Source organism: Tasmannia lanceolata, unplaced genomic scaffold (assembly GCF_043159265.1).
Source record: "Tasmannia lanceolata isolate RefF3 unplaced genomic scaffold, GAP_Taslan_0.1 ptg000003l, whole genome shotgun sequence".
NCBI lineage: Eukaryota > Viridiplantae > Streptophyta > Magnoliopsida > Canellales > Winteraceae > Tasmannia > Tasmannia lanceolata.
Genome location: NW_027518680.1, coordinates 37,738,287 through 37,752,610, shown reverse-complemented (window position 1 = coordinate 37,752,610; position 14,324 = coordinate 37,738,287). Strand labels below are relative to the sequence as shown.

At 39.2% G+C, this 14,324-nt stretch overlaps 1 protein-coding gene across 2 annotated transcripts in view; it reads right to left on the bottom strand.

Moving 5' to 3' along the window:
- LOC143862223 (uncharacterized) overlaps positions 1-14,324 on the bottom strand; it is a 66,642-nt gene that overhangs the window by 37,209 nt on the left and 15,109 nt on the right. For both annotated transcript variants that reach the window (XR_013240224.1, XM_077373233.1), the window contains exon 2: positions 1,491-1,632. Coding sequence is in view for 1 of the 2 variants with exons in the window: in XM_077373233.1 (XP_077229348.1) it covers positions 1,491-1,632 (142 nt within the window). In the remaining variant the exon portion in view is untranslated. The remainder of the gene's footprint in view (positions 1-1,490; positions 1,633-14,324) is intronic.

Genomic DNA, 14,324 nt, shown 5'->3' with positions numbered 1-14,324 from the left:
TTTAGATCACAAATAAGTCTTTGACACGTAGTGCTCACACCAGGACTCAGTGTAATGAACCCTTTGCCTATAAAGAGCTCAACGCTCAATGGAGAGAGAGGTTCTTTCTAACTATCTTCTCCCATATTCATGACTCCACTACTTGGTCTTTTAACTGTGGAATCGATATCTGACCTGACTTGACTATCGAAGCGGTTTCCAGAAACCAAACCTCTGGGACCGCTGACGCTTTCTCTATGGTCGTAGGTCGCAAGTTGAACTTTTATCACCTCCCAGATCAAGGGAATCAGTATATATATATATATATATATATATATATATATATATATATATATATATATATATATATATAGAGAGAGAGAGAGAGAGAGAGAGAGAGAGAATAGTGTTTCTAAGCTCAAGCTCGGATAGCTTATCTAACCTCGAGCGTCAAAAACTCATGTGGGCCCATGGTTTTGGTGGGGATCCAAAGCATTCATTTAAAAGGCCCTATCATGGATAGGGTGTGAACCAAAAATTACTTCCATTTGTGGAGGCAAAAATGGACAGATATTGTTTCTCCACAAATCTGCCCATTTTTCCCTCCACAAATGGAAGGGTTAGGATGATCCAATGGAGCTGACTTTTTGTGGACACCCTATCCATGATAGGGCTTCCAAATGAATGCTTTGGATCCCCCAACAATGTGGGCCCACGCCTGTTTATGAGCTCGAGCTCAGATAAGCTTATCTGAGCTCTAGCTCAAAAACACTATTCTTATATATATATATATATATATATATATAGGGGACTGATATCCACCCTACCATATTTGGATAAAGGAACTACTTACTTTGTTGTACGCTTTGTTGTACTGCTAGTTCTCAATGATTAGGTTAAAAAACTAGCATATAAAGTCCCTTCAGATTTTGCAAAACAGTATAAAAACCAGTAAATGATAACTTGCCTTCAGCATAAAGAACCTTAAGATTCATAGCTCAATTTCCAAAAACTAATAGATTGAAAGATCCAATGCAAACATTGAAACAAAATAAGAAAGGGGGCCATGAATAAATAAATAAACAAATTGATCAAATCAGTTGACGAGCTTAATAACAAAAGCTTTGATCCCATGACAATGATAACATAAATAAATTGACCCATTATTATCAGCCCCGGATGAGTATACACACACACTAAAGAATGACCACTAGCATCCACTAGGATTTTCATTACCCCAAAAAAAAAAACATCCTATCACATAATGTATACAAATCCGACAATTAAAGCATACAAATGTTCATCAACACATATAAGATATCTGAATGAGGTGTTTTACTGATATCTGTGTTTAGATACATAAACTTGGATTTTTAGCAATAGACTAGTCGTAACAACGGTTCCATCTCAAACCAGTACAACGTATCTCTTCGACTAATCTGTATAAGAGCATTTGATTTTCAAGTATATTATGATTCTTTCTATAAATCTATTTACATTAAATGGTTCACCTTCTAAATCGAGATCCCTTGTTTGGTCTGCCATTGTCCCTCCCATCCCATGCACTAGCCCAGAAGAACAGAGACATCCAGAAAAGAACAGCAAAGAATATCTGTGCTCCATCACGGATCCTATAGAAATTTGCTTCCAGACCTGTTTCACAAAAAATAACATGAGGTCCAGGAAGATCAACTTCAAGCCTCGTCTCTTTATAAGTTATATAGGTCTGTCATTAAAAGTAGTGATTGTTTGGAATTGAAAGAGTGAAAAGCAAAAGGTTCCTAGAGAACAGAGCATTGTGATGGCGACCCATAAAAAACAGGAATTTCAAAAGCTCCACCAAACCGAAATCTAGGTCAATGGTATATTATCTAGCTATAAGCAACCGATTCTTCCCCTTAGGATAACATGTATTCTCTTTTTGTAAATTGCTGTTCATTGGGACATTAAAAGTAGTGATTGTTTGGAATTGAAAGAGTGAAAAGCAAAAGATTCCTAGAGAACAGAGCATTGTGATGGCGACCCATAAAAAACAGGAATTTCAAAAGCTCCACCAAACCAAAATCTAGGTAAATGGTATATTATCTAGCTATAAGCAACCGATTCTTCCCCTTAGGATAACATGTATTCTCTTTTTGCAAATTGCTGTTTATTGGGACACCACTTTGTATCTTTGGTTATGAACTCATATTACCTTTTTTCCAAAAAAAAAAGGTATGTTGTCTACGTGATAAACTTGGTGGTGGCATGATGCATAAAATGTCTCTCTCTCAAGAAACGAGAAAAAGTAAAGGGAAGAGGTAAAAGAAAGGAAGGAGAGGAGAAAAAGAAGTAGAAGAGGATACACAATGATGTGATCCATCGGCAATAGACTTTAGTTTACTTAGGTTTTTTTTTTTTATGAGAGACTTATTTAGTTATTCTATTGTTTATTTCCATTTTCAGTACATGGTTATCCTAGGTTTGGAGGGGGGAGGATTCCACATCCACATATGACCACCTTTTACTCTTTTCCCATGGCCAACTCAGGAGCCATCTATTCCCTTTCCCCTTAGCCCTCCATCAATTACATCTATTCCCTTTACCCATGGCTAACCATCACTTAAACCCAAGCTATATATCCTTTTATCTTACTGGCCTTTAGGACCCACCACTCAACCCTCTTTATTTATATTGGCTTCCATTAGGAGTCCACTACTTACGCAAGATCTCCTTATAAAACCCTAACACAACCTTACCATTTCAAAAATCAAAAACAAAATAACACACCCTCTCCCAAACCCATGTTTTGTGAAATCAAAAAATGGGAAGCTCCCTCTTGCGTCAACATAGGACCCCAAAACTCCCTCCCCTCCACACACCACCACCCCCCCCCCCCCCCCCCGGCACTCTTCCCCTCTCAGACACTGCCTGAAGGGGATGATCAATGCTCAAGGTTAGGCATGCCATACCCGATACTGATCTATTTCTCCCATCAATTTTACACCCAGATCTAACCCAATCAACTCTACCATTATCAGCCATACATCATACCCTAATCCCATTTTCACACACTTATTATCTTACCCTAATAAACCTTGCTTGGGCCATACTTAGGTGGTTTTTTTAGTAAGTCTTATGTTCTAGAACAAATTCACCTTAGATCTGAATTTTATTCATTGGAGGACTATTTTCTTCAAGTGGGATTATTTTATGGAATCTGAATGGATGGATTGGATTTCTTGTGATGGTTGAATTCATAAGCTTAGTGTTTCTTTGAACATCCTTGTTGTTCAGTTACTTATGTTTATGTTGTTATGGAAATGCATGTTGTTGTTTCGTTTAATTAGGATCCATTTAATGCTCATGAAATACCAGCTCAGATTTCTTGTCACTTCCATGACCATAAACCTTCTAGGCATTCGAATTCCCTGTAGAGTCTAAGTAGTCTCACTTATAGAGTTCATTCAATTTCAGCCCTCCAAGTGTTCGGCAAAATTTCGGTTTTGGTTTTAGTTATTAGCAAAATGGCAACATTTCGGTTACAGAACAAAATTTCGGCCGAAATCTTGTAAAATCATGGAAACATTTCGTTACAAAATCACGGCAAAAATCTAGATAAGATTCTTCGCCGCTGGTTTTTCATTTTATTTTGTCCCTTTTTATAAATATCTTAAAGGAATGTTGTTTTCCTTCACTTTTCTGAGAGTGGAGTTGATTTTTGTCAGCATTTCTGTTGCAATGTCACTTTGCTTTTTTTTTTATATGTATGAAAAGCTGCATATTTCGCATCTTTCGACCAAAATATTAATGAAAGGGTTTTGTTAATGAGGGCCCTTAGGGCACTCATTAAGGTGCATAGGGAAAGGAATTTTACACATGTTTTGATAAAAATGACTCAAAACATTTGTAAAATTCTCAAACAATGTGAAAAATGATTGGAAAATTCCTTTCCCAATGCACCTTAATGCAGGCACCTGTTAACAAAACCCTTAATGAAATACCGAAATTTCGGATGAAATCCCAAAAACTTTGAGCAAAATCTTATAAATTTCCTAATCTAAGTGAATTTTGTTTCGGTGGGAGACGAAATCAAAATATTTCAGCTATTTCATTTCCTTTCAGCCATAATTTAAAACCATGACCACCGGTAGGTGAGACAAGCATGGATCGTGGACTTTTAAGATTCAAATGTGATTAACCGAGTCACAAATCATCTGATTGTCCGTGTTAGGACATTCGACAGTAAAATTAACCAAACAAAATGTTACGTGCCTAGTTAGTAGTCAATAATTAATCCTTGTGGAATAGAACTGTTTAGTATTTATTTTCTAAGAGTCCAGTAGAAATAAGTCTTGTGGATAGGTTAGGACTTGGTCTTCCTACTATTTTGCAGCTAGTTAGTTTACTCTCGCTTTTTATTTGGTAGCTGATATTTGTTTCCTCTTATTTAGCAATTTGTTAGCTGTTGCAATCAAAACTCTATTTAAAAGAGTTCAAGTAATGAATGAAGGACATCGATGAATTATCTCACACTTTGTGTTGCTTTGGAGGCTTGGGTTTCCTCGAACTAACCCTCTGTTCTTCTTAAATTTTGGTTTCTTTATCTACTTTCACAATAGGAAAAGGAACTGTACCACCGTGGTATCAGAGCCTGGCTATGGACCAGCGTGTGGAGCAGATTGAAAAGAAGCAAGATGAGATGATGAACCGCATGACCGAGTTGTTTAATCAACTCACCACGTGGATGGACAGTATCGCCAATCAGTCCGTCAATCACGAGGAGGGTGAAAATTCTGCAGTTCTACCAAGGGGCACTGGGGGGCATTATGACGGCAACCAATGTCACAACTCCTACGCACCCAACAAGGTGAGGATGGATTTTCCTTGCTTTATTGACGAAAGAGATCCTACCAGTTGGTTGTGCAGGGCTGAGCAATTCTTCAACTTGTATGACACACCAATGGCTGAACGTGTTGACGTTGCGTCCTTTCACCTGGAAGACAAGGCACAACTTTGGTACCAAATTCTCAAGTAGGAGATGGTGATTATCACTTGGGAAGAGTTCAAACAAGGGCTCCATGCGCGATATGGTATCAACCAGTTTCATGACTCCTTTGGCGAGTTAACCAAACTACATCAAATTGGATCTGTTCGTGAATATCAGACCAAATTTGAGCAATTGCTTGCCAAGGTCGGGGCCTTGCCTCAAGCCCGACAAGTCAGCTGCTTCATCAGCGGGTTAGTAGACTCTATTCGAGCTGATGTGCAAGCCAAACAACCCACTTCATTGTCCTCTGCTATTGGGTTGGCACGCTTGTATGAAGAGTGCAACAGTGCTCAACGTAGGGGAATAAGTTCTGTTTCTAAAATTACACCTCAGCCGCGCACTTCAACACTCATGACTTCTGCAACTACAACAATAAAAAAAGCTGACTCCCGAGGAGTAGATGAAAGGAGACGAAAGGTACTTTGTTTCAGATGCAACGAAAAGTATGGCCCGGGGCATCGCTGTAAAAGACTATTTCTTATTCAGGCGTGTCAAGAGGAGAGTGAGGATTATGTCGAGATGGAGATTGAAGAAGGATCTGACGATTCACCAGTGGAAACTCCAGAAATTTCACTCCATGCCATGGCAGGAATCCGTGCACCTGAAACAATGAGGGTTAATGGCAGGCTCGGTGGTATAACCGTTACTGTACTGAAAGACTCGGGGAGTACTCACAAGTGTGGGTGAGAAGGCAGGACTGCAGCCCATATGTGGAGGCCCATTTGAGGTCATGGTGGCTTCAGGCGACAAGCTTACGAGTTCAGGTAAATGCACCCATGTTCAACTGCATCTACAAAAGGTCCCTACTTATGTTGACTTTTATTTATTACCACTGGAGGGATATGATGTAGTCTTAGGGACTCAATGGTTGAGTACTCTAGGGCCTATTGTATAGGATTTCTCTAAGTTACAGATGAAATTCAAGATGGATGGCAAGGAGGCCGCACTTCAACGGTTATCTTTTCCTAAGAACAAGGTTGTATCTAGTCATGTTATAGAACGTGCAGCAAGAAAGAAAAAAGGAGGGGCTCTACTGCAGATATTTTCTTTGGGAATTCCACGAGCACAACCAGATTATTCTCAGAATTCTTCCCAAGTGGGATGACTACTAAAAAGATTTAAGGAGTTAATGGCAGAACCTAAAGGCCTCCCTCCCAGGCGTGCGCAGGATCATAGAATTCCACTATTGGCAGGACAGGGACCGGTTTCAGCAAAGCCATATCGGTATCCCCATCTCCAAGAAGCAGAAATTGAAAGATTAGTTACCGAGATGCTTGCCACTGGCATCATTCAACCAAGTCACAGTCCTAACCTATCCACAAGACTTATTTCTACTGGACTCTTAGAAAATAAAAACTAAAGTCCTATTCCACAAGGATTAATTATTGACTACTAACCACGTAACACAAAACCAGTAAATGATGACGATGAAACTGACCTTGAGGGAGGAAATGGTCCCCATGATGAAAGTGCTCCACATAAGGGGACGATTGACCAATATCATGAGGGCCAGCACGATGAAACCATATTGATAGGGATTATGAGGGGACAGTTTGTGTGACCCAGTTCATGGTAAGTCAGTCTATTAAAAGTTAAAGTCCAACACCGTCATGTATTCTTCTACAATAAGTACTGCAAGGAGATTCAAGTCCATCATTGTTATTGTTGATAGGTTATTTGATATCTCATATCATGACGATTTGTGTAGCTAGGTTCTCCGATGTATATCTCATTTCTGGAGAATTTTATAGAGCAGAATAGGGGTTATATTTCAATTTTATAGCACATACTACTCTCCAACAGATGAACCGACAGAAATGATCAGACACAACTTAGAACATTTATGGAAGTGCTTTGTTGGTCAGGGATATCATCGATGGAACTTCATTTCATCCATGATAGAGTTTATAACTTTATATAATATAGTTCCAGGACCCAACTCATTGATACTATTTGGGGTCTTTCTATTCCAAACATCCGAGATCGTATCACAATATTTTGTCCTAGGAAAGGCATTGCCAAGGCCGACGCCTTTGTCCACTACATCGAAGAGGTACATCAAGAGGTGCTAGAGAGCTTGCAGCTGAGTATTGAGGGGAAAGTGGAGAGCGCTGATCAATGTTAGATAGAGCACTTCTACAGCATGGGGGCTTTATCGACGACATTCTATCAATACTTTCGATTCGTGATTGGAGCTGGTCATCATTAGCACCTTAGAAATTTGTCGGAGCTTATTCTCATCGTTATGTTACATTTCGGAGTTTATGTTATGGATATTCGAACGACGAAAAATACTTCATGGATTTCGATAGAGATACATCATTCATTGGCGAAGGACTACTCGAGTGTTCATGGTTGGATGCAGTGTAGTTGTGTGGAGACTTCAAGATGATATATTTCAACATGTTGCACGCTTTTACTCAACAGAGTCAAGTTCTTCCCCACAATGGGGAACTGATGTGATCCAGTAGCCATATACTTTAGTTTATTTAGTTGTTTATTTCATGAGACTTATTTAGTTTTAAGATTTATTTTTATTTTTAGTTATATTTTTATCCTAGATGTGGGTGATGTTGATACAGATGAATCTAAGCCGATCGAAGGCCGAAAGATCAAAATTGGTGATCGAACTGGTTAGAACATGAAGAACACATGGTTTTAAATTTCGGCCGAAACGAAAAATTCACTGTGAGTCGGAAAAGTACCAAACTTCGCCGAAACGTTTCATTTCGGTAAAATTTCGGTGAAAAGTTTCGGAAATTTCGGTGAAACGTTTCGGTGAAGTACAAAATTTCGGTGAAATTTCGGAAATTTCGGTGAAACGTTTCGGAAATTTCCGGTGAAATTTTTACAAGATTTCGTCCGAAATTTCGTACCGAAACCGAAACCGAGATTTAAAACCTTGGAAGAACATGGGCCGAGTGCTTCAAAAAGCCATGATCGTATCAACTCGGACCCTCGCATCAACCACAAAACCATCATAGTGATGAACGGACAGATCTTGACTGTTGTACATATGTCTTGTATTCTGACATTATACAGGACCCTGACGGACTAATGTGCATGACACACACACGCAGGTCGAGCTAAAGAATATTTCGGTAATTTTCTCGATGTATTGGCATTGATATATAAGCCACATGTTAGAGTTGTAGGGTGCTAGGTTTTCTTTGTGTTTTCTTGGCCAAGAAGACAAAGTTTGTAACCATAAACCAAAATAATGAAAGCTCTTATCCTGTGGACGTAGGCACAGTGCCAAACCACGTAAACCTTATGTTCTTTCGTGTGAGATTGTGTTTCTTTGCATCTCTACTTGACATTTTGTGACATTTTGTGTTTGATCTTTGTTGAGAAGGTATTTCTCGGTTTTTTCTATAGTTTGTCGCTACCACGAGAGTCACTTTTGCTTTCTTTTCCTCTGCCTACTAAATATTTTTCAGTTCACCGCGTCATCTCTTATCAGCCCATGGATTCAGAAGCAACTGAAAAGGTTGAAGGATTAGAGGAAAGAAGACAAGACTATACAGCTTGACAGAATCGAGAGGTGGACTGATGCCCTCACGCATGCAAAAGTGGGTAAAGGTAAAAGCATGGATCAGGTGTGATGTTGCTGCCAGTCCTCTTTCCATCTACACACAAATTTAGAAGTGGATGTTAGAAGTCCAGTTTTAGAAGTTTTGTCATTTTGATTGGCTGACCAAGGTCAAAGAGTCGTACCTATCAAAAGGACTTTTCTTTCGGTTTTGTTTCTCATAGGCCCCGCAATGGCGGAAGCCTCGTGCACTGGGCCGCCCGTTTTTTCTATTTTGGTTGGGAGTCTTTAAAGTTACTGACGAAAGTTTATTGCTTAGAGTTAGTCTTCAATTTGGAGGTATTTCCAATTTTGGTTAAGTGCTTTAATTAGAGTAGTTTCCAATTTCGTAGTCTCTCTTTTGGGAAAGTCATAAAATTAGAACTTTTTGGACGGGTCTTTTTGAAACTTTAAGTTGCCTAGGATTTTGAGTTTCCACTTTAGATTTGAGAACTAAATACGCAATTCATGGGGTTTACTCTAGATAATGTAGGCCTTTGGCCGAAATGATTATGATGATTTATTAATAAAATTATATTTGTTGCAAGCAACTTATGTACATAATATTCCTTCTTCTTGATATGATGCCTAAGGAATACAGTCAGTGTTGTTAAAGTATAAAAGATTAAATAACACCATCCAACAGCTTAAGCTTTTGGAGTAACTGGTTGTTTCACATGGTATCAGAGCAAAGGTCCTGAGTTCAAACCTCCTTGATAGCAAAAATCCACATGCCAAACCCAAAAGAGGGACCAGATGTGCCACGTGTAGGCCAACCCTAAAAAGAGGGAACACACGTGAGGGGGGTGTTAAAGTATAAAAGATTAAATAACACCATCTCCAACAGCATAAGCTTTTGGAGTAACTGGTTGTTTCACAAGTGTGATACCCTTGGATTGGTTGGTGTCGCCGGCTATATATACTCCTTTCTTCTTCTATCAAAAGGTATTTAAATCTATTTAAATTTCAGTTCTCATTCTCATCTTGCTTCCAATCATCAACTCACAATTGATTTCCAGTTTTTAGTTTTCTAGCAATAATGAACTGCTTCAAAAGTTTTACAAACACAAACTGCTTCACTTTGATCCCACACACACGAACAATTCATTTTTAGAATTTTCCGCTACTTTTTTCTTGTTACTTCCTGCGGAAGTTAGTAAGTGATGTTCCTAGTATATAATTCTTGAATGCTTCCAACCTTCAAAAAGAGATTCCAAGAACCTACGCTGTCCAAATTAATCCTAACCTTAAATCATCTAAAAACTGAACCTGTTATTGTGCCCAAATCCTGCCAACAATCAGTTTTTTCTCACAAGTTCAGTTCTGGTATTTTCTGTTAAATTCCTCTTATAGATCATCTTACATCAGTAGTGTTTTTATTAAAAAATATAGAGGACTATTTGACTTTGTTAAGTTCTACTAGTATCAAAAACTTTGAAACCCTCTCACTTGTATCAATAATCCAAGATGAACCACACTTAGAGGCAACAAGGCAAGCATTACGCATGCGAGTCTTTGTAGCAGAGAATGAGGAGAGGTAATGACAAATAACAGAGAACCCCTGAGCAATGCTTCATTATCTTTGTAAGAGCCTGGAAACATCATGAGCATGGGTGCCGATGGTTTAGTCTCGATGGAACATTGTTAAGAAGTATTGTCTCCGAATTCCGAATAGGACACTTGATTAGCCCAGGTTGGCTTGGCAAATTTGTCCCAACATATATCAAACATGTGATTCATTCTTCCACAACAAGTATACTTCCTACCACCTCGTCTACCTCCACACCTGAGTCACGGCCTCGACCACATCCATAGCCACTAGAAATATGACTACTACAGACCCTCCACAGCTAGTTGAGGATGCAAAGGCCAGCTCCTCACTAAAGGACAATTTGGATGAGGAAAGGAGGCCAACACATTGAAGGTGGAAGTACCGACTACTCAAGGAAGGAAGCTCATTCCTAGCCAAGATTTGTCCACGTATAGAATTGAAATCATGACCAGGTCCACATAGGAATTTCACAACCTAAAATAACTCTCCCTATTGTCTTAAGGTTTCAAGATCAATAGTCAGTGGCTTATAGACGTTCAGTTCTTCTAACATACTTCTGTCAGTGGTATATATAGTTAACTTATTAAAATTTTCAATATATTACTTTTTATAATCATATTATTAACTATGATTAGTCGATGCGGCAATTTTTAACCATCGACTCATGTCGGAATGGACACGTGTCGACACGTCCGCTAGTTTTGTACTGTGGTCCTACTCTGTTAAGCAAAAAAGCGAAGGTATCCTATACTATTACACCAAAAAAAGAAACCTACCTATCTTTTACGTACCTTATCTTTACTTTTAGGTTCGTGTACATGTAGTTTGCATGTGTCAACAGAAAAGAGAGACTCAGCTGATTAGTCAGATGAGAGCTCTGCTGATTGGTCAGGTGTGAGCTTTTAGTTATAACTTTTTATTTAATTGCAAGCTTTGCTTTTATATTGTCTATAAGGATTGTTCTGACGACTGTATTTACTGCACTCTAAACTTCTTGAAAGCCTATATGTTACTACAACTGCAAGTGTGTCAAGTTGACAACATCAAGGCTAGTTGTCAACATCAAGGCTGCCGTACAAGCAATTTTCCATATTTTTAAGCCCACTCAAAACAGGAAAAAAAAAAGGAGAAAAACACAGCAACAATGCTCTTGAAATCAATCATAGCTATTAAAAATCTGAAAAAAGGAAAGTAGGCATATGTTGGAGTGACCTATGTGGCGAATTTTTTGGCGATTTTTTTACAAAACTTATTTTACTTGTTTTAAATATAAAGGGATACAAACCTATAACACATTAAGCAATGACTGCTACCAGACCTATTATTCTTAATTTTCTGCATTTTGGCACTACCATGTTTTAATAATTGCACAAAATCAGCTTGTTATTATGTGTGTCTGTAGCCGTGTCCCTCCTATTCGTTGTGTCCCCATTTCTACATTTTGGGAGGTTTCCATATTTGAAACTCCATGTCAGTGTTGACACGCAACACCCATGTCCGTTTCTACAAATCATAGATTATTATATACCAAATTTAAAATTTAAGAATTGATTAAAATATTTCGATGAATCCACAAATCTTTCTTTTTTATATTTAATGAATCTAACACTTGTTATTCATGTCGGAATCCGACACTCGTACCCATACTGATGCAACATAGCCAAGGCAACTTTGACTGATTGGGCACACATAAGGTAATTTGACCCATTTAGCTTTACAAAAGTGTGTTTTATGACAGTTCCATGAATGAAGGTTTACCGTCACACATGAGAGAAGACACGATAACTCATTGTGCAAGGATTAAGAACAGCAAGACAGCAGAACAAAAGTCGTCACAAGGAAAAAGGATCTATCGCAGAATTCCTACTGGGGAAGAGAAAGAAAGCATCAAGCACCAAAAAAACAGCACGGTCACAGTAAGACCATACACATCATCAGCAGGAAACAAACGGAACTGCAGTCCACTAACAGTCCCTCAACTGGCCTCTTACGCCACAACAATTCACCACCAGTCCACTACGGCACAACAATCCAGCAACAGCATGATCCTTAATTACATAACAACAGTTCATTAACAGTCAAATTTGGCACAATGCATCAATCCATTCATATGCCTAACAGTCCACAACAAGGGGACAACTCGGTCTTCTTGAATGAATTAAAAATCAGGTCACATCATCATCCTTTTGATTTATTAATTTATATATTAAATTGGCGTGAAGAAACCTCCTTCAAGTAGCACAATGGAGTATGGTTATTTTAAACACCATGGATTACCATGGGAACCATGAGGGATTGGGCCTACAAGGAATGAAAGGGATTTTGCAGATTGAGGATGTGGGTTTTAGGGTTTCGAAATGAAGAGAAAGATCGGGGTTTGGGGGATGGAAAATAGTAGTGTTCAAGGCATGAGAGAGAAAGAGAGGTAGGGTTATTTCGGAGCAGAGCAATGGGATCTGGGGTTAAGAGAAGGAATGGGATTAGATCTGGGGGTCAATGAGATAGATCTGGGTATCAAGGGTGTCAATCTAGGGTATGGCATCAAGGGTTGAATGGATGAGAAGATAGATTTAGGGAGATCATGCTTTCGAATGGTTGAGAATATGATCTAATAGATCTGGGGTTTCGAAAGGTGTAGAGGAAGGGTCAAGAGTTGTGAGGTGAGTAGAAGTAAGATCTAGGGTTTTGAAGGGAGGGTAATGATCTTAGTCCAGATCTGGTCCAGATCTAGATTTTGATCCATAATAGGGACGTGATCCTCAATATTGGTGTATGCATAATCAAATATAAGTCTTCAACCCAACACAGAAAACATAAGAAAAGAAAAGGTGTGATCCCCAGTAAGGGGGAAGGCACGATCAGATTTAATGGTTCTTTGATGTGATCCAGGGGAGAAAATAGAAGATAAAGTTGAAAAGAGAAGAATAAGGGGAAGAGAAGAAGAATAGAAGGAGGGAAGGAGAGACGAACCCTAGAATCCACTAGGAAAGAAGAGAGAAGACAAGAAATTAGAGGGAAGAAATATGAGAAGAAGAATAAGAGAAGAGAAGGGAAAGAAGAAGAGGGATAAGGGGAGAATCTTTATTCTCAAGTCATTCATTCATCATCCAAAATCTCTAAAAACCCTAATACAAGAGGCCTATATATAGGCAATTAAAATAACATGGAAATAAAATAACATGAAAAATAAATCTCTAAAGACTAAAACATGGAAATAAAAATCTTAAAAATTCTAATGGGCAAATATGCCACTTATTGGGCCTACAATACGCATCATTCTACCCTTGTTGAAAAGAACTCACCTCAAGTTCTAGTGCACCTGGATCAAATATATAAATGACCCACTCCAGTAGTAATAGAAGACCATCGGTGTCATACATCTGCCTAATAGAGATCGGCATAAGCAATCCATCCTGACAAGTACAACAGAATGTAGAAACAGTAATCCCAATCAATCCAATCATCTGCTGAAACATGCAAGTGATCTCGCCTGTGCTGGATGTAACATCCATAGGCATTACCATATCCGCATGAATAATATCTACCAATATCTCCTCTGTGTTAGCACAAATTCCTGCAATCTGCTCAAAGATATGGCAATCCTCCACAATGTGCTCTCGATCATCTATCTCTGGTAATGGCTCATCGGTCAGGACACTCGCCTCTTACTCACGACCGTGCTCTATCGACTCTGTCGATGGGCCAGCCTCACGTGGCCAAGCCACAATATTTGCCTCCGCTGTGGAAGTGTCAAGCTCGCTCTCTAGATGCTCGGCGGCCCTGAGAGAATCTCAGAATCATCATGCTCATCGACGTCGGCCTCATCAACAATATCATCTAACAGACCACTGAAAATACCTGTGTCTGGCTCTAAGACAATGGCCTCTGGTAGACCACTAGCATCATCTGTGCATGGCATGTCGTGGGAGTCGGCAATATCAGTCGTGGCATCTTCCTTCCCTTCTAGAGATGTAGCCTCATCAACAGGGGAAGAAGGAGATGGGTAGGCTGAGCATGAATTCCTGATAGTCGTGGTCTCTATGGGAGCCGTAAGCGCAAAGTAGTAATTCTTAATGCGACTCATGGTTACTTTCATACCCGCTATCATGTCCGAGTGCTGATCCAAAGTAGCTTGAGTGTGTTTCTCCAAAGCTCCCCGAGGTTGGACTTGTCTTTGCTTCTGATGATATTGA